The sequence below is a fragment of the Lactuca serriola genome, chromosome 4, assembly GCF_051521515.1.
Source record: "Lactuca serriola cultivar US96UC23 chromosome 4, Lser_US96UC23_V15, whole genome shotgun sequence".
NCBI classification, from domain to species: Eukaryota; Viridiplantae; Streptophyta; class Magnoliopsida; order Asterales; family Asteraceae; genus Lactuca; species Lactuca serriola.
In genome coordinates this window covers 171,089,501-171,109,881 of record NC_136411.1, presented here as the reverse complement: position 1 = coordinate 171,109,881, position 20,381 = coordinate 171,089,501, and the positions used below count along the sequence as shown (strand labels likewise).

Genomic DNA, 20,381 nt, shown 5'->3' with positions numbered 1-20,381 from the left:
CAAAAACTCCAAGGCTTAGATCTGGTCCTTTATGTGGTCATGGGGAGTAAAGTTTCCAACTTTATCCCTCAAACCCTTCCATAATCCAAACTCCCAAACCCAACCACTAATGGTGACTTAATGCACAAAATTATAATTAAGAACCAAATCCTTAAAGTTGCACCTCCAAAGTTTCCTGAATGGTTTCACACTCCAAAGTGACCTTAAAAATCATGGCTTTATGGACTCGCGTGTCCAAAACATTATTTTTCCATTTTAGGGTAAAAATAGGGTTTAATGACTAAAATCCCAATACATGACACCAAAACTTGATTATAATCCAGATTCAAGACACTAGTTGCTCATTTTGACCTAGAGAATCATAAAGTTGCAAACTTTATAAGATCCCATCACTTAAGTCCATCTAAATCATGGAAAAGGGGGGCAAAAACAAGAGATCTAGCAACATGGCAAGAAAAGGTTGAGTCTTAGTGTGACAACCCGAAATTTATATCTTATACAAACCATTCACTTCAATCTAAGTCAGACTCTTTTTTGCTAACTTTTAGCACTGTTTAGAGTTAGTTTGAGCATTCTGAGCGTAGTTCATCAAAGAAATCAGTGTTTAGATGTAACAGTTAATGTTCCAAACCATCTAGCAAACGGTAAACCTCCTCAAAAGGAGTTTACAGTCAGGAAGCTTAGAGATTACGGTCATGGTGACCGTAAACTCCCTATATATACATAATTCATGATCATTTTGATCATTTGTTTCCTTTCCAATCCTAGAATCCAAAATTCTCTCTCAAGTATCATAAGATCTTCATCTTGATCTTCCAAAAATGTATGAATTCTTTCCTTTGATTTGTTGTTACATCTCTTTATCTAGTGATTATGCATGATCTCATCCATGAAATCTCTTCATTTTGATAGATCTTCAAGTGTTCTTCCTTTCACCAAGAACACACACTAGTGTTCTTGGATCCTAATCACCCTTACAAGCTTCTAATAAGTAAGTACCCTACTCTAGAGACTGACAGAAAAGCTACGCAGACAAACAAAGGAAACCTTTGGAATTCCAGGTGGGAGACCGTGTTCTTTTGAAAGTCTCACCCTGGAAGGGCTTGATACGTAGGGCCTTTCGAGATTCTCGCTAGAATCAGCCCTGTAGCTTACAAACTCATCCTATCTCGTGACTCTTGTAATCCCACTCGACGAGATCGAGAACAAAGAGAGCCTCAACTTTATGGAAGAACCTATAGAGATCATGGACCAAGAGGTCAAGCAAACGAAGAAAAGTCGTATCCCAATAGTGAAGGTTCGCTGGAACGCCAAGCGAGGACCTGAATTCACTTGGGAGCGCGAGGATCAAATGAAACTGAAATATCCTCATCTTTTCGCTAAGTTATTTGTAACTTAATTGTTTAAATTCTAAATTTTGGGACAAAATTCTCTCTAACGAGGGGATGATGTGACAAACCGAAATTTCTATCTTGTACAAACCATTCACTTCAATCTAAGTCAGACTCGTTTCTGCTAACTTTTAGTACTGTTTAGAGTCTATTTGAGCATTCTGAGCCTAGTGCATCAAAGAAATCAGTGTTTGTATTTATCAGTTAATGTTCCAAACCATCTAGCAAAGTATAAACCTCCTCAAACGGAGTTTATGATCAGGAAGATTGGAGCTTATGGTCATGGTGACAGTAAACTCCCTATATATACATAATTCATGATCATTTTGATCATTTCTTTCCTTTCCAAGCCTAGAATCATAATATCTTCATATTGATCTTCCAAAAATGTAAGAATTCTTTCCTTTGAATTGTTGTTACATCTCTTTATCTAGTGATTATGCATGATTTCATCCATGAAATCTCTTCATTTTGATATATCTTCAAGTGTTCCTCATTTCCCCAAGAACACCAAGAGCACACACTAGTGTTCTTGGATCCTAATCACCCTTACAAGCTTCTAATAAGTAAGTACACTACCCTTAGGTTGATATATGCTTGAAACACTAGTTAATCACCTAGAAAACATCATTAAACACAAGAACAAAAGGTGTTTACGGTCTACTGTATCTTCATAAACCGTAAACCCTTATAAAGGGCGTTCTTATAGCGTTTACCCATCCTAAGGTTAAGCATGGTCCCTAGAATACGATGCCTTTGATTGAAGCCCTTGAAAACCATCATTTGAGAAAGATTTGGTGAGTTTGCGGTTAGATCTCCTTAGACCGCGAACTCCATGACCGTAAGGTTATTAGACCGTGAACCCAAGAACCATGAACACTTGGACCGTGAAATCCAATGGTGATACCATTTTGACCGTAAGCTCACTTGGTTATGCCATTTAGACCATGAACTCTATAGGGTGGCCATATACCCTAGTTATGTAAACATATGTGATTGTATCCCTTCAATCTAAGAGTTTCCTAATCTATTTGGGTGTTATCCCTTATAATTAGTTGTTTATACACTAATCAAATACACATACATGTCATTATATGTTTATTAGGATCTTTGTGTGCTCAAGGTTTCACCTGACACTCTACATCCTATTTCTAAACATACTTCCGTATCACTCCCTACAGGTGAGTTCATACCCTTAATCTACCTTTTAAATGATTTTAAATGCATTTATGGGGGGATACAAGTTGAAACATTATAGTTATTATATCAATCACATGTGATTAATAACTATCAATAAAATGGATTTACTCTACTTTTAGTTGTTTATCAAAGAATCTTCTTCAAATGTTTATCAAACTCTTTTTCGTGCTAAACTTCTTATCAAACCTATTCTTATATGCCAAACAACTTTTAAATCATGTTATAAATTGACATCAAGTCATCATTATTTTTTATTAAACTCTTCAAATATTTTACAAAACTTCTTTTTAAACTTATATATTGTCAAATGCATGTCTGTATATGTATAGTTATATAAGTAATGTTTAAATGACTTAGGACTGATAACTCACTTTATTTCCTTTTCCTTATTTGGGTGTGGCCTTAGGGTATCGGTTATTTGTCCGAATGTCATCTAAATATTAGTTATATATTATGTATACATAGGTAGATATGAAAGTACTATCAATCAGTTCAGTACCTTTGGGTAGCAAAGGCATACCTTTATTCATTCAAACAATAGAAATTACTAGTAAACTATAATAGGTATAGTTTAGGAGAATACTATCATATACAATTACTATAACGAGAAACAATACTTACTATAAAAAGAAACAGATAGAGAATACAATAACGAGAAACAATACATACTATTATGAGAAACTAAGAGAACATACTATTATGAGAAACTAAGAGAACGTACTATTATGAGAAACTAAGAGAACTGACTATGATGAGAAATAAAGAGAACATACTACATACTAGATAGAGAGAACATACGTTACACTAGTACACACAATACATATACAAGAATACTATAATATAAATGTGAGCCACAGTTTCGGGGCATGGCATCACCTGTCATGGCTTGTTTTGTATTCAGAATCTCCTAGAGGGAGAGCGTGAATTTGTGTATAGCTCTATACTGGATTGACTATCCTACACCTTGTTGTTTGCTATAGTGGGACTTGCAGGTCTACGGGTGCCAAATGTCATTTCTTCTAACGTCTTTCATCGTCGTGTTATTAGTCGATATTATGGTGCAATAATATCACATTATACCTTAAATAACAATTGGTTTAAGGTAGTTAGTGTTGGATTAGTGTCTAAGTCCATAACTATTTTGGTATGTACTTGACCCGATGGTGCATGGTCCTTTTGGGTTGCCTTCACCAAAGCAACTTGATAGGATGAATTATGGAGAGAAAAGATTAAATACGATTTATTAATATATTATGAGAATAATATATTAAAGGAGAAATCATATTGTTTAATTAATATTAGTCAATAATTAATTGGTAATTAGTTTTGCGACTAAAAGAGATTAACTAAACTTAAGGGACTGGAATTGTAATTATAAGATAATTGCAATTTGGGCCATGGATTGCCTTTTATTATAAGGTGGACGAATTCTATGGGGGAAGCCCATATGAAATCGTCCAAGGCCTTAAGGAAAGGGCTCCATGGGTTGCTTAGGGCTTAAGCAACTAAATTAGGGTTTCCTTGTTAGATAACCCTAATTGCCTCACTATATATAGACCCCTTAAGGACCAAAAACGTGGACAAGCAACCTTCTAGGGTTTCACACGTTTTGGGCAGCCTCTAACCTCTCTCCTTTTCATCCTCTTGCTTATGGTGTTTGTGAACCATTAGAGGAGTGACACTTGTGACTCTAAGTCTTCCAAAGTCACTACAAGGAGATTTGGGATTGTTATTACTACATAACAATCAAGGTAACATTTTAAACCTAATTATATGTTAATATTGATTTCCATATGCTAGAGTTAGGGTTTATAGCCTTGGATAACTTGCATGTACAATAGAGAAACCTAGATCCAAGCATTAGGGTTTGTATGAGCACATAGGATGTCTTATGACCAAAACCCATCAGTTAGTACAACAGTAGTCACTATAAGACAACACTACAATACCTTATTATTTCCCCATTGCATTCACTTTGTGATCTTCTCACATAAACGGTAATTTAAAACTATATTTTTGGTTAATGATAGCCAGACTTGGGAAAATACACACTCTTACAAGAAACATACATACAAAACATTTGCTGCCTTGGTAGAAGTTTATGTTTAGTAGAAAATATAGGATTTTATAGGAGATACAAACATTTACTACAAACATTTACAAACTCATACATTAAACGCTTACAAAAATTTTCATACAAACAATGACACTAAAATTCTTATGAACTCACCGGCTTTAAAGCTGATCAACTCTTTCAAAATAACTTGTATTCTCACGTCTCCAATAGACAGGTATAGTCGATCAGGTTTTTGAGAAGACGGAGCATGTTCAAGACTCGTGTTTTATTTTGATTACTTTTTTTGATGTCTTTTTACTATGAAAGAACATAGTTGTATTAAATTATACTATTAATGCAATGGATGATGTTGCTGTACAGTCGACCATGTTTTTGAGAAGACGGAGCATGTTCAAGATTCGTCTTTTATTTTGATTACTTGCTTTGATGTCTTTTTACTATGAAAGAACACACTTGTATTAAATTATACTATTAATGCAATGGATGATGCTGTTTCTTGTTTACTATTTTTGCATTGTTATGATACTGTACATGACGTCCTCCACCACCGAACGTTTCCACCATTCCGATTTTGGGGTGTGATAGATTGGTATCAGAGCATTGTGTATAGCGAATCAAGTATAGCAACCCATAAAAGATATACAAACTATAAACACAACGGGATTAAAATACTCTGACCAAGACGTTATACTTTTATGTACTAAAATACTTAACTAAAAGTATACATAATTACATACCTACATACTTACTATAGAAAAGTGTCATACTAGAACATAACAAAAGTATTTAATTGTTGGACACAATAGTCAAACCTTGGCAGTTATGTAATCGTATCTGGGATAAATATAGCTTGATCAACTATATTGATTTGAGATACGGTGAACGTGTGTCGGGGAGCGATTGGGGTGTTGCAACAAACCTAAAACTTACCAAATTATACATCTTCATATATAAAAGAACATAAGAACAAAACATAAATTAAAATACTATAGGAGTGCTTTAGACACTGTTCATTCAAAGAACAAACTTATTAGGATTAGCAGTAAGTTTCTCTTATAGAAACTTTTTATTTGTTTATCGCTTTACTTTAGAATCGTTAAATAAAATCCTTACCCCTTTTCTCTCGTAGATATCATGGCTGAAATTCCATCCCCACGGAGACCCATACTTCCCAAATGAAGGCAATGTTGGATGGCTTGAAGTAGAGCCAGAAGATGATCATGCAATCCCTTTGGATGATCACCTCGCTGATGGCTTTTTTGATGGTTCTGACCCCGAGCCAAAAGTCAACAACCTACCACAAGAGGATCCAATCCCAAACCTTAACCCCTAACCAGCATTTCAAGGTCCCACACCCTTGTAGGCGGTAAACTTGGACCGTTAGAGTGATGAGCAGGGTTAGCCCTTACTGTACAATGGAGATCGAAGCTTCTATAATTTGAGTGAGGGAGGCTCACTTGACCTTGTCCTGCCCATTATGGTCTGCAGGATTGCTCGGAATGTCAAGCAAGGTCGGGCAACCATCGAACAAGTCATGGAAATTGACGAAAACTCTAGTGTTAACACGGTCTGCATTCGCCATCTAGAAGAGGCTCTGTATGGGACTAGGAGAGCCAATGAGGCTCTGTAGAGAGATCTTGCTGCAACCCAAGTTGAAGTCAAGGAACTTCGAGCTCGATTGGCAACATATGAAAGGCGCATGATAGACATGGAGCGCCATCTGTTAGAATCAAGGACTCATTCTAGTGGTTCTCATTGTAGATAGAGCCTATTCAAATTTCTCTTTTGGATATAACTTAGTTATGTAAAAACTCTAGTTTAATTTCCTGTCTTTGTGAAGACTTTGGATCTGTTAAGTCTTGATTAGGTCGTAGTCCTGTCGAAATTTTCCCATCTTGGTTTGATGTAAGACCTACTTCTAGGTCATTTTTTCCTGAACTTGTTACATTTGTAATACCAGTATTATTGATAGATATCTAATCCCATGGAAATTAATATCTAAATGCTATCATCGTTTAGTACTAGATCTACATTCAATCGTACTATTCAATTGTGTTGTTGGGCTATGGAGAGTTAGTCCATGAGTCACTCTCATCATTGCTCTCTATTAAATTCTTACCAGTATCTTAATGTTTGTAAAATTTTAGTTTAAAAGATGCCTCCGCGCCGATCAACGAGACGCGATCCTCGAGTAACTCCAATACCACCACCTCCTCCACAAATTGATACGGCAGCTCTAAATGTTGTAGTAGTTGCGGCTTTGGCAACAGCCATGGATCAATATCATTCTACCAGTGCCAGCGGAGGTGGAACACCTGTTCATTCTACTCAAGGTGAGGTCCCCGTGTGCTCGAGAGAGTGCTCCTACAAGGACTTCCCCAATTGCAAGCCATTGTCCTTTAAAAGGACTGGCGAAGTCATTGCCCTCTCATAATGGTTCGAAAAGACAGATTCGATCTTCGAGATCTGCTCAAGCCCAGAAGGGAGCAAAGTCAAATTTGTTGCGTGCACCTTCGAGGCAAAAGCCCTGAAATGGTGAAATAGCTATGTCAAGTCACTAAGTCTAATAGTGTCAAATTCTATGGGCTGGGAAGCTCTGAGAGAGCTCATGATTGAGGAATACTTCCCGAGGGGCGAAATCCAGGAAGTAGAACAAGAACTATGGAGCCTAACCATGAAGGGCTCCGAAATAGTTTCCTATACCGCCAGATTCTGCGAGCTAGTGGCCCTATGTCCCAACATGGTTCACACGGTGGGAAACAAAATAGAGAGGTACATCTAGGGGCTGGTGCCTCCATTCAAGGGAAATGTCTTGGCTTCAGACCCCATTACATTCGATAGTGCCAAGCGGTTGGCACAACGGCTCATTGACCATGGGGTCTGTACCCCGTCGTCAACAACAACCGTAGCCATCTCAGAACCCTCCAAAACCGCTGATAACAAGCGGAAATTCTGGGATGAAAAGAAGAAGCTGAAAGCTGCCAAGAAGCAGCAGGTCGTGGTGGTTTGTGCTGCGATAACACCTACCGCTGCTGCTTCAGTAAAGCAGTATGCAGGAATTTTGCCAACGTGCAACAAGTGCAACTTCCACCACACAGGAGCCTGCCGAGAAATGCAGTGTTCAAACTGCAACAGGAAGGGGCACACTGTCCATTTCTGCAAATCTCCAGTGAGGCCAATCAACCCAGTCTTCCTACGGTTGTGGCGAAGTGGGCCACTACAAAAGGAACTGCCCAAAGGCAGGGAACATCGGTGGAGTAGGAAGAGTTTTGGCTATAGGACACGAGGAAGCAGTTGCTGACCCTACAGTGGTCACTAGTACGTTTCTCCTCGATAACTCTTATGCATGCATTCTGTTTGATAGTGGAGCGGAGAGAAGTTTCGTGAATTTGAAATTAGCTGACTTACTTAAGCAAAAAATCACGAGCACTTAAAGAATCGTTCACTGTAGAATTGGATAACGGGAAGACTGAGAGCACTAGCAGAATATACATAGGATGTACTCTAACTCTAGATAGCCATTCATTTTCAATCGACCTTATGCCGATCTCAATTAAAAGTTTCGACATCATTATCGGCATGGATTGGTTGAGTCTACATCGTTCCAACATCATGTGTTATGAAAAGGTTGTTCGCCTTAATCTGTCATCTGGCGAAACTCTAGTAGTCTATGGCGACAAACCCGACACAAACCTTCGTATCATCTCGAGTATTCAAGCCCAGAAGTACTTGCGAAACGAATGTAACACATTCCTTGCTCATGTTGCTTATGTGAGCCAAGAGATGATGGACATTAAGAACATTCCAGTAGTACGCGATTTTCCCGAGATCTTTCCAGAAGAACTCCCATGATTACTTCCACAATGTCAAGTCGAGTTAATCATCGACTTAGTTCCAGGACCCCAGTAGTTAAATCGCCCTACCGTCTAGCACATGCAGAGATGCAAGAATTGTCCAGTGAACTTAACGAACTGCTCAGCAAGGGATTTATAAGACCAAGCTTCTCACCCTGGGGAGCTTCGGTCTTGTTCGTCAAGAAGAAAGATGGATCGTTTCGTATGTGCATCGACTACAGGGAGCTCAATAAGCTAACCGTTAAGAACCGTTACCCTCTTCCTCACATAGATGATTTGTTCGACCAATTGCAAGGGGCGAGTTACTTTTCGAAGATAGATCTGAGATCCGGGTATCACTAGTTACGAGTGCTAGAGGAGGATGTTCCGAAGACAGCCTTCCAAACTCGTTATGGACATTATAAGTTTGTAGTGATGCCATTTGGATTGACTAATTCTTCCACGATATTCATGGACTTAATGAATAGGGTATGTCGTCCTTACTTGGATCGTTTCGTCATCATCTTCATAGATGACATACTTATCTGCTCTCGTAGTAAGGAAGATCATAGTAAGCATCTACATCAGATCTTGGAAACATTATGATCAGAGAAGCTCTACGCGAAGTTCTCTAAATGCGAGTTTTGGATTCGAAGATTCGAGTTCCAGGGTCACCTTGTTAGTGAAGAAGGAATTTATGTGGACCCTTCCAAAATCAAAGGCATTGAGAACTAGTCAGCACCGAAGACGCCGACAAAAATTCATCAATTTCTAGGCCTTGCTGGCTACTATTGTAGGTTCATTCGGAACTTCTATCGAATTGTGAAACCTCTTACGACTTTGACCCAGAGGGGCGTGGCCTTTGACTGGGAAGAGAAGCAAGAGAAAGCATTCCAAACGTTGAAACGAGCCTTATGCACCGCACCGATACTATCCCTCCCAGACGGAATAGAAGACTTTGTGGTCTATTGCGATGCATCGAATCAAGGGCTCGGCTATGTTCTGATGCAACGAGGTAAGGTCATCGCCTATGCCTCAATCCAGCTGAAGAAACATGAGGTCAACTACACCACGCATGATCTTGAGTTAGGAGCAGTTGTGTTTGCTCTAAAGATCTGGAGACACTACCTATACGATACGAAGAGCACTATCTTTACAAACCACAAAACCATACAACATATATTCGACCATAAGGAGCTCAAAATGAGACAACGACGGTGGGTCGAGCTACTCAGTGATTACGAATGTGAAATTCGTTATCATCCGGGTAAAGCCAACGTAGTAGCTGATGCCCTAAGTCGGAAAGAATACTCTGGTCGTAAAGTCAAATCGTTGAGTATGACTATCCATTCACATTTGTCCACACAAATTAAGGAGTCTCAGCTCGACGCTTTGAAACCTAAAAATGTGGCGGGTGAATCCCTGATAAGGATGAATAAGAACATGGAAGTCAAGGGTGGTGGAGCCTTATATTTCATGGATTGAATCTGGACACAGAAACACGGTGGCTTCAGTGACTTGGTCATGACCGAAGCGCACAACACTCGATATTTCGTCCACCCGGGTTCAAATAAGATGTATCTCTTGTGGCCTAACATGAAAGCAGAGATTGCTACCTTCGTAAGTAAATGTCTTACTTGCGCCAAGGTCAAGGTCGAATACCAGAAACCCTCAGGTTTACTACAGCAGCCAGAGATACCGGAATGGAAGTGGGAGCGGATCACAATGGACTTCATAACCAAGTTGCCCAAGACTACGCGTGGTCTCGATACCATTTGGGTGATCGTAGATAGGTTAACCAAGTTCGCACACTTCCTGCCTATCAAAGAGACAAACAAGCTGGAGAAGTTAACAAGAACCTACATTCGGGAGATTGTACGAGTGCACGGTGTTCCCATATCCATCATCTATGATAGAGATAGTAGATTCACTTCGAGGTTCTGGCAGTTGCTACAAAGTTCCCTAGGAACTAGGCTGGACATGAATGCAGCCTACCATCCACAGACCAACGAACAAAGTGAGAGGACTATCCAAACCTTTGAAGATATGTTGGGAGCCTGTGTAATCAACTTTGGGAAGGCATGGGGTACTCATTTTCCCCTTGTCGAGTTTTCCTACAATAATAGTTATCACACGAGCATAAAGGTTGGTCCATTTGAAGCCCTCTATGGCCGGAAGTGCAGATCCCCTCTGTGCTGGGCTGAGGTAGGTGACACCCAGTTAGCTAAAGGACGAGTTCCTGAAAGCACTCTCAAAGGTCCGGAGATCATCTGGGAAACAACAGAGAAGATCGTTCAGATTCGTGAACGATTGAAAGCCTCTAGAGACCGATAGAAAAGCTACGCAGACAAATGAAGGAAACCTTTGGAATTCCAGGTGGCAGACCGCGTTCTTTTGAAAGTGTCACCCTGGAAGGGCTTGATACACTTCGGAAAGCATAGAAAGCTCAATCCAAGATACGCAGGGCCTTTCGAGATTCTAGCTAGAATCGGCCCTGTAGCTTACAAACTCAACCTACCTCGCAAACTTAGTAACGTACATTCTACTTTCCACGTCTTGAACTTGAAAGGGTGTCTGTCCGACGAGACTCTTGTAATCCCACTCGACGAGATCGAGAACAAAGAGAGCCTCAACTTCGTGGAAGAACCTGTAGAGATCATGGACCGAGAGGTCAAGCAAACGAAGCAAAGTCGTATCCCAATAGTCAAGGTTCGCTGGAATGCCAAGCGAGGACCTGAATTCACTTGGGAGCGCGAGGATCAAATGAAACTGAAATATCCTCATCTTTTTGCTAAGTTATTTGTAACTTAATTGTTTAAATTCTAATTTCGAGACAAAATTCTCTCTAACGGGGGGGTGATATGACAAACCGAAATTTCTATCTTGTACAAACCATTAACTTCAATCTAAGTTAGACTCGTGTCTGCTAACTTTTAGCACTGTTTAGAGTCTGTTTGAGCATTCTCAGCCTAGTGCATCAAAGAAATCAGTGTTTGGTTGTATCAGTTAATGTTCCAAACCATCTAGCAAACTGTAAACCTCCTCAAAAGGAGTTTATGGTCGGGAAGCTTAGAGATTACGGTCATTGTGACAGTAAACTCCCTATATATACATAATTCATGATCATTTTCATCATTTCTTTCCTTTCCAAGCCTAGAATCCTGAATTCTCTCTCAAGTATCATAATATCTTCATATTGATCTTCCAAAAATGTAAGAATTCTTTCCTTTGATTTGTTTTTGCATCTCTTTTTGTAGTGATTATGCATGATTTCATCCATGAAATCTCCTCATTTTGATAGATCTTCAAGTGTTCTTCATTTCACCAAGAACACCAAGAACACACACTAGTGTTCTTGGATCCTAATCACCCTTACAAGTTTCTAATAAGTAAGTACACTACCCTTAGCTTGATATATGCTTGAATCACTAGTTAATCACCTAGAAAATATAAAGAAACACAAGAACAAAAGGTGTTTATGGTCTAGTGCATCTTCATAGACCGTAAACCCTTATAAAGGGTGTTCTTATAGGCTTTACCCTTCATAAGGTTAGGTACGGTCCCTAGAATATGATGCCTTAGATGTAAGCCCTTGAAAACCATCATTTGAGAAAGATTTGGTGAGTTTGCGGTTGGATCTCCTTAGACCGTGAACTCCATGACCGTAAGGTCATTAGACCGAGAACCCAAGAACCGTTAACACTTGGACCATGAACTCCAATGGTCATACCATTTTGACTGTAAGCTCACTTGGTCATGCCATTTGGATCGTAAACTCTATACGGTGACCATATACCCTAGTTATGAAATCATATGTGATTGTATCCCATCAATCTAAGAGTTTCCTAATCTATTAGGGTGTTATCCCTTATAATTAGTTGTTTATACACTAATAAAATACACATACATGTAATTATATGTTTATTAGGATCTTTGTGTGCTCAAGGTTTCACCTGACACTCTACATCCTATTTCCAAACAGACTTCCGTATCACTCACTACAGGTGAGTTCATACCCTTTAATCTACCTTTTAAATGATTTTAAATGCTTTTATGGGGGGATACAAGTTGAAACATTATAGTTATTATATCAATCACTTGTGAATAATAACTATCAAACAAATGGATTTACTATACTTTTATCTGTTTATCAAAGAAACTACTTCAAATGTTTATCAAACTTTTTTTGTGCTATACTTCTTATCAAACCCGTTCTTATATGCCAAACTGATTTTAAATCATGTTGTAAATTGACATCAAGTCATCATTATTATTTATTAAACTCTTCAAATGTTTTACAAAACTTATTTTTAAACTTATATATTGTCAAATGCATGTCTATATATGTATAGTTGTATAAGTAATGTTTAAAGGACTTCGGACTGATAACTCGCTTTCTTTCGTTTTCTTTGTTTGGATGTGGCCTTTGGGTATCGGTTATTTGTCCGAATGTTGTCTAAATATTAGTTATATATTATGTATACATCTGTAGATATGAATGTACTATCAATCAGTTCATTACCTTTGGGTAGCAAAGGCATACCTTTATTCATTCAAACTATAGAAATTACTAATATTTTATAATAGGTACAGTTTAGGAGAATACTAACATATACAATTACTATAACGAGAAACAAAACTTTCTATTAAGAGAAACAGATAGAGAATACTATAACGAGAAACAATACATACTATTATGAGAAACTAAGAGAATATACTATTATTAGAAACTAAGAGAACATACTATTATGAGAAACTAAGAGAACGTTCTATTATGAGAAACTAAGAGAACATACTATCATGAGAAACAAAGAGAACTTACTACATACTAGACAGAGAGAACATACATTACACTAGTACATATAATACATATACAAGAATACTATAACATAAATGTGAGCCACAGTTTCGGGGCATGGCATCACCTGTCATGGCTTGTTTTGTATCCAGAATCTCCTAGAGGGAGAGCGTGAATTTGTGTATAGATCTATAGTGGATTGACTATCCTACACCTTGTTGTTCGCTATAGTGGGACTTAAAAGTCTACAGGTGCCAAATGTCATTTCTTCTGACATCTTTCATCGTCGTGTTATTAGTCGATAGTATGGTGCAATCATATTACATTATACCTTAAATAACATTTGGTTTAAGGTAGTTGGTACAACAGAAGCTACCATAATACAACACTACAGTACCTTATTATTTCCCCATTGCATTCACTTTGTGATCTTCTCACATAAACGGTAATGTAAAACTATATTTTTGGTTAATGATAGCCGTACTTGGGAAAATACACACTCCTACAAGAAACAAACATACAAAACCTTTGCTGCCTTGTAGAAGGCTACGGTTAGTAGAATATATAGGATTTTCTAGGAGATACAAACATTTACTACAAACATTTACAAACTTATACATCAAACGCTTACAAGCATTTTCATACGAAACGACCTCACCAAAAGCTTCCTTCTCCTTCTAAAATCACCAAAATGCGCAAAGAATAAACTCACAACTTCAATGGAGGCTAGGGTTAGGGTTTCTGAGGTTGAAACGAATATGGAGGCTAAAACCCTAGCCTAAATGTTCCTTAAATAGGGTCCAAGCCCCGAAAAATAGGGTTTTCACTAAAAATCACCCACCACGTTGTGGTGATTCAAGACCACGTCAAGACCACGTCATGGTGGGTCATTAAAATATCTCGATGCAAACTAATATGCCACGTCGTGGTGATGCTCCACCATGTCGTGGCCACTCCTTTTAAAATAAAAACAGACATATAATACATACCTAGACCGGATGTTACAAATTCCCCCCCCCCCCCACTAGAATTGGACTTTGACCTTCATGTCCCCATCTACAAATAACTCCGGGCAGTGTTCTCGCATTTCTGCCTTAGGCTCCTAAGTTCATTCGGAACCTTTCCGATGTTGCCATTAGACCTTGACCAAAGATACCAGCTTGTTGTGCAAGGCTTTTGTCTTCCTACCCAATTTTTTTGTGACATCCCCGTTTTTATGGCCAGAAAAGACCGATTTCGTTTATTGTTTTATAATAAAATCAGAGTAATCTTTTAAAGAAAAATTTTGCAGAATTTGTTACCAAAAACAAAATATGATAAAATAAATATATCAAAGCATTTCTTAAAGAAATGTATTTTCATTACATTACAAAACTCGAGATGTCAACATAGATATAGATCAAAAGCATAAAACAATAACATCATAATAGGCCACAAAACAAAATTGGCCTCAAAACAACATAGGTCGTATAATTTTCTATTGGCCTAAAATTCACAATCTCTCGTCAAATCATCCAACTATGCTTTTGCCACTACTTGTAATATAAGAAACTGAGTGGGTCGGGCTGGGGAGCCTGGTGAGCATATAGTATTTTCAAACCACAATAAATAAGTTTATTATTTTCAACAATAATTCAACCTGATTACTCGTTCCCGTTATCCTCACTTTACATACCTAAAGCATCTATTATAAGGGACCTATCCTAAGGAATTTCATCAAGATGGACAATACTGCTAAGGGGATTCCTCAGCCATAAGGGTCCGTAAGAAACCATGGGGGGTGGAGTAGACCGGTGAACACATCGTTCACAAACACCTACAGGTTGTGAGCCTGCTAGTGTTCCACTCGACTTCCTAGAAAAGTCTGTGGTCATCATCCATACTCCGCTAGATTACATGATCAACGTTAACATTGAGGCCTCTCATCATTTTATTTTATCACACATCAACTATTTCATCTACCCATGTTTTACCCAACATATTTGTAGATATACAATACATATATAGTCTAGATCTGAAAAACAAAGTTCAAATCTTAGAGTAAAATCACATATACAGTTCAGATCAAAAGAAAAGGTCTAGATCTGACAAAAAAAATACATGTACAATTCAGATTTGAAGAAAAAGGTTTAGATCTGACAATAAATCCATATACACTTCAGATGTGAAGAAAAGTCTTAGATTTGAAAGAAAAAGTCTAGATCTGAAGGAAAAGGTTCAGATCTAAAGAGAAACAGGTTTGGATCTTTCATCCAGAATAGATCTCAAGTAAACAGATAATATATATACACATAGCACATAATTTATATAAAATACTTCATATATATATGTGTAAGATGAAAGTGACTATACACTCACTTGATAAGGGGTGATTCAGACAACACTTCGCTTCTTAAAACAATCTTCTTTGATGAAACCGGGAGGTTTGCTTGAAAAACAGGCTCTGTGCAGGTAGAGTTTCAAACCGAAAACTCTTTTTCTTGGAGCCTTTGGGCGCTTCGGGGCTTTCTTCTAATGCTAAGGAGGTTTCCTAGGCTTCGGGGGTGTTTTGGAAGGCTAGCGAGAGAGAAAGAGAGAGAGAGAGAGAGAGAGAGAGAGAGAGTAGTGAGAGAAAAAAAGTTGAAAAATGGCAAAGGAAACGAGCTGCCCTTGCAGCCCTTATTTAGGCCGAAGCCTCATAGTATGATGGGCGTACTGCTGATCTACACGAGTCATAATGCGAAGTTCGCACATACGTTTCGGTCTTCGGATGGAGGGATGTGGCTACTTCGGAACCACAGAAAAGGTCAAAACACAAGGTGTTTGCTTCTCGTACGTTGGGCGTACTCCGGAACACTTGGCGTCCGAGGATACGCTGGGCGTACCCCTCGCACCCAGCTCTCAATTTCCATCATGAGTTCAAAAATTCATACCTTTTTCATACGAGCTCCGTTTTCGACGTTCTTTATATTCACACGTAGGTGAGACCGTAGTCTACAACTTTCGTTTAGACTTGGTTGGCTAATTTTGACTTTATTTTTTAAAGTTATATTTTTAATAGGCTGGGACAGGAAAGTCCATTAAAAATTCATAACTTCTTCATCCGATGTCCATTTCCGTCTGTCTTTTTATTGTTGCGCTACTATTAATGTGATCTTCAATTCTCATTTAGGTTGTGTCCGATAGAAATCGCTCGATCTATTATTCGAACTCTGGGCTGCATACTACTAAGCGGAAACATAGAAAAATCATAGCTTCCTCATACGAATTCAGATTTGGGCGTTCTTGTTATGCACACTCTCGGTTTAACGAACACTACAAATTTTGTTTAGATCACTAAGGTTAAAAAGTCCTCTTTCGTAAATTCACTATTTACGTCACGCAGTGGCGTGCCGGTTCTGTCGCGAAAGTTTGATATGCCATAACTTCTTTGTTATAACTTGCATTTCGACGTTCTTTATGTCTCTGGAATCCTTGTCACGACCACTACAACTTTCTTCATCGATATCAGGCTTATTTGAATTTTTATTTTTGATTCTTATTTTTATTATATCATTACAAAAAAGTATGTAATCACATAAAACACATAATTCACATAATTTTCAAGTAATTCATCTTTATTACTTTAAAATAGGTTACAACAGTTTAGATAGACTATTACATCATCACATCAATGCTTAGCCTCGAAACACGGGCGTTACAATTGCCATTAGTCTCTCCATATAATTTAGGCGATCATAAACCTGAATGTCATCCAAGAGAACAATAGCAGACTCATCGTCCACACACTTCCGAAGCTGAGAAAGTTGGAAGGTGTTGTGGGTCTCGCTGAGCTCGTCAAGCAAATCCGATCGGTATGCAACCTTGACCACTTGGGCGGAAAACCTTAAGGTACCTATAAACATGTGGCTCAGCTTGCCGTGCTTCTGAAATCAGATGAAACCTTTCCAAGGTAACAACTTTAGAAACACCAAGTCTCCTACCTAAAACTCGAGTTTCGAACGTCGCCGGTCTGCATAACTCTTCAGTCGGCTTTGCGCGACTCGCAACCTGTTGTGCGCCTAATGAATCAAGGCTATAGTCTTGAGTACTACCTCAGTACTCCGCATGACCCGATGGCCTTCCTCGTCCCAGCAAACCGGGGTCCTGCACCTCCTCCCATACAACATCTCAAATGGTGGTCGGTTAATACTAGCATGATAATTGTGATTGTATGAGAACTCGGCCAGAGAGAGTTAAGTGTCCTAACTTCCTCCAAAATCTAAAACACAAGTCCGAAGCACATCTTCAGGCATCTGAATTGTTCGCTCACTCTTACCGTCGGTCTAGGGGTGATATGATTTACTAAAACGAAATTGAGTACCCAACTCCTCATGAAACTTCCCCCAAATTTTGGAAGTAAAACAAACATCCCGAACTGAAACCATTGAAACTGGCACTCCATGTCGAACTACCACCTCCCGAATATAGATTCCGGCTAACTTCTCAAGAGATATACTCTCAGCAATTGATATGAAATGCCATTCTTGTTCAACCTATCCATAATGACCCATATAGAATCAACTCCAATTTTCATCCTTGGAAGTTTTGTGATGAAATATATGTTAATCTCATCCCACTTCCATATGGGAATGGGTAAGGGCTGCATCTTGCCATAGGGTCACTGATGTTCGGCCTTAACTTTCTTGCAAGTCAGACACCACTCGACAAACCATGTTATCTCCCTTTTCATGCAGGGCCACCAATAAATCAACTTCAGATCTCGATACATATTTATGGCCCCCGAATGGATTGAGAAATTTGACTTATGTGCCTCCTCCAGAACTATCTTTCTCACCCCACTAGTAATCGGAACCCAGAATCTGCCACATTAAGTCAGCAACCCCCGACTATCTCTAAAAAGTAAAGGAATCTGACCCTGATTCGCTCGACATTCCGATTCTCCCTTTTCAATCCCTCCTCCTGATCCTTTCTAATGAAATCCAACAAAGGCAATGTAATAATATCCTAAAAAAAATCCTTACTACGAGCACCCATTTCCTTAAGGATTCGAGCATCGCCTACTACATTGTCCTTCCCAGGGTGATAAAGAATATTGCAATCATAGTCATTAACCACATCCAACCACCTCCACTAATTCATATTCAAATTCGGCTTATCCATCAAGTACTTTAAGCTCTTGTGGTCAGTATAAATAGCACACGTAACCCCATACATATAGTGCCTCCAAATCTTGAATCAAAAACCACAACCCCTAACTCTAAATCATGCGTAGGATAACTCGCCTCATGAGGCTTCAAATCCCTCAAAGCGTAAGCAATCACATGACCCCTTTACATAAGGACAGTTCCCACCCCTAAAATAGAGGCATCACAATAAACCACAAAAGCATCTAATCTCTCGAGAAGCGTGAGAATTGGGGCCTCGCATAATCTCTACCTCAAAGTGTCAAAACCCAACTGCTGATCAGGCCCCCACCGAAAAGTCATGTTCTTCTTCGTCATGCAAGTCAAAGGCACTGTAATCTTAGAGAAATATTGGATAAATCTCTGATAATGCCCCGCGATACCTAGGAAACTCCAAATCTCAGATGGGGTCCTCAGAACCTCCCATCGCATCACAACGTCAATCTTGGCCGGGTCGACCAATACACCCTTCTGATTGGCGATGTGCCCCAAGAACTGCACTTCACCCAACCGGAGCTCATGTTTGGAGAATTTGACATATAGCCTCTCTCTCCTCAGGGTCTCCAACACCTCTCGCCAATGTTCCTCATGTTGTTCCTTGGTCTTGGAGTAGACCAGAATATCATCTATGAATACTATCACTAACTGGTCTAACATCATCCTACAAACCCAATTTATGAGATCCATGAACATTGTCGACACATTGGTGAGCCTAGAAGGCATCACCACAAACTCGTAATGACCTTCTCGAGTACTGAAGGCTTTCTTCTGCACATAATCATCCATTACCTTTATCTGATGGTACCCCGATCACAAATCAATATTGGAAAACCAAGATGCACCCTAGAGCTGGTTAAATAAATCGCCAATCGTCAAGAGTTGGTAACGGTTCTTTACCGTGAGCTTATTCAATTCTCGATAGTCAATGCACATCATGTGTGAACCATCCTTATTTTTCAAGAACATGATCAATGTTCCCAACGGAGAACTGCTTGATCAACTAAATTCCTTGTCTTGCAGCTCCTAAAGCTGCATAGAAAAATCCTGCATCTTTGGTGGTGCCAAGCGATATGGTGCCTTGGCTGTTGGATCCGCACCATGAATCAAATCAATTTGAAACTCAACCTGTATCTTGAAAGGCGCTTTTGGAAAATCATTAGGAAATACATCGGGGAGATCATGAACGATAGGCACCCCACTCAACTCCATCATGCCCTCAACTTGAGTGTCTGCAACATAAGCTAGGAACCCATAAAAACGTTGTTGAATATATGTCTTGGCCCTCCCGACTGAGCAGAGAATCCACCCATGCGAAGCAACCTTGCCAGCAATAACCAGTTCTCCTCTGCTTGGGGTTCGAACTCTCACTGGTTGTCCCTCATAGTCAATCAAGGCCCCATTAGGGCCCAACCATTCCATGCCGATGATAACATTCGATCCTCGCAAAGGAAACGAAACCAAAACAATAGAGTGTCTCTCACTAAATAAATTCAAGCCACAACCACAATGAACCCTCGACGCAATCACTGTACAATCATCCACAATCTCAACTTCAAAATCTAGAAACCCGGGAGTATCACAAAACTTCTTGCTAAGTGCAAGAGATACAAAGGATCGGGTAGCACCAGAATCAAACAGAACATGAGAAGTCATACCGTTGATTAAAAAGGTCCATATACAATATTACATATAATCATGAGCATAAATAAGGAAAACAATAAAATATAAGGATGAATCACATACCAGTAACCACATTCGGTGTTGCACGAGCCACATCGATGGTCAGTTGAGATGCCCTGGTCTTCACCATAGGAGCCTCCGTCTTGCCCTAGCGTCCATCAGTAATCCTCAAGGTGTATGGCGCAGGCTCCGCCACTGCACCCCCTCAAAATATTGGACAACCAGCCTTTTTATGGC

The 20,381-nt window shown here is 39.2% G+C and overlaps 1 protein-coding gene across 1 annotated transcript; it reads right to left on the bottom strand.

The window, feature by feature from the left end:
• Window positions 1-19,487: 19,487 nt before the first annotated feature.
• Window positions 19,488-20,117, bottom strand: LOC145099001 (uncharacterized). The gene has a single exon (XM_079036589.1). It carries the CDS (start codon window positions 20,115-20,117, stop codon window positions 19,488-19,490), a length of 630 nt encoding a protein of 209 aa, XP_078892715.1.
• Between the last annotated feature and the right edge of the window lie 264 nt (window positions 20,118-20,381).

Excerpts from the sequence above, each read along its gene's own strand:
- LOC145099001 (XM_079036589.1), bottom strand. The coding sequence starts at position 20,117 with ATGACTTCTCATGTTCTGTTTGATTCTGGTGCTACCCGATCCTTTGTA.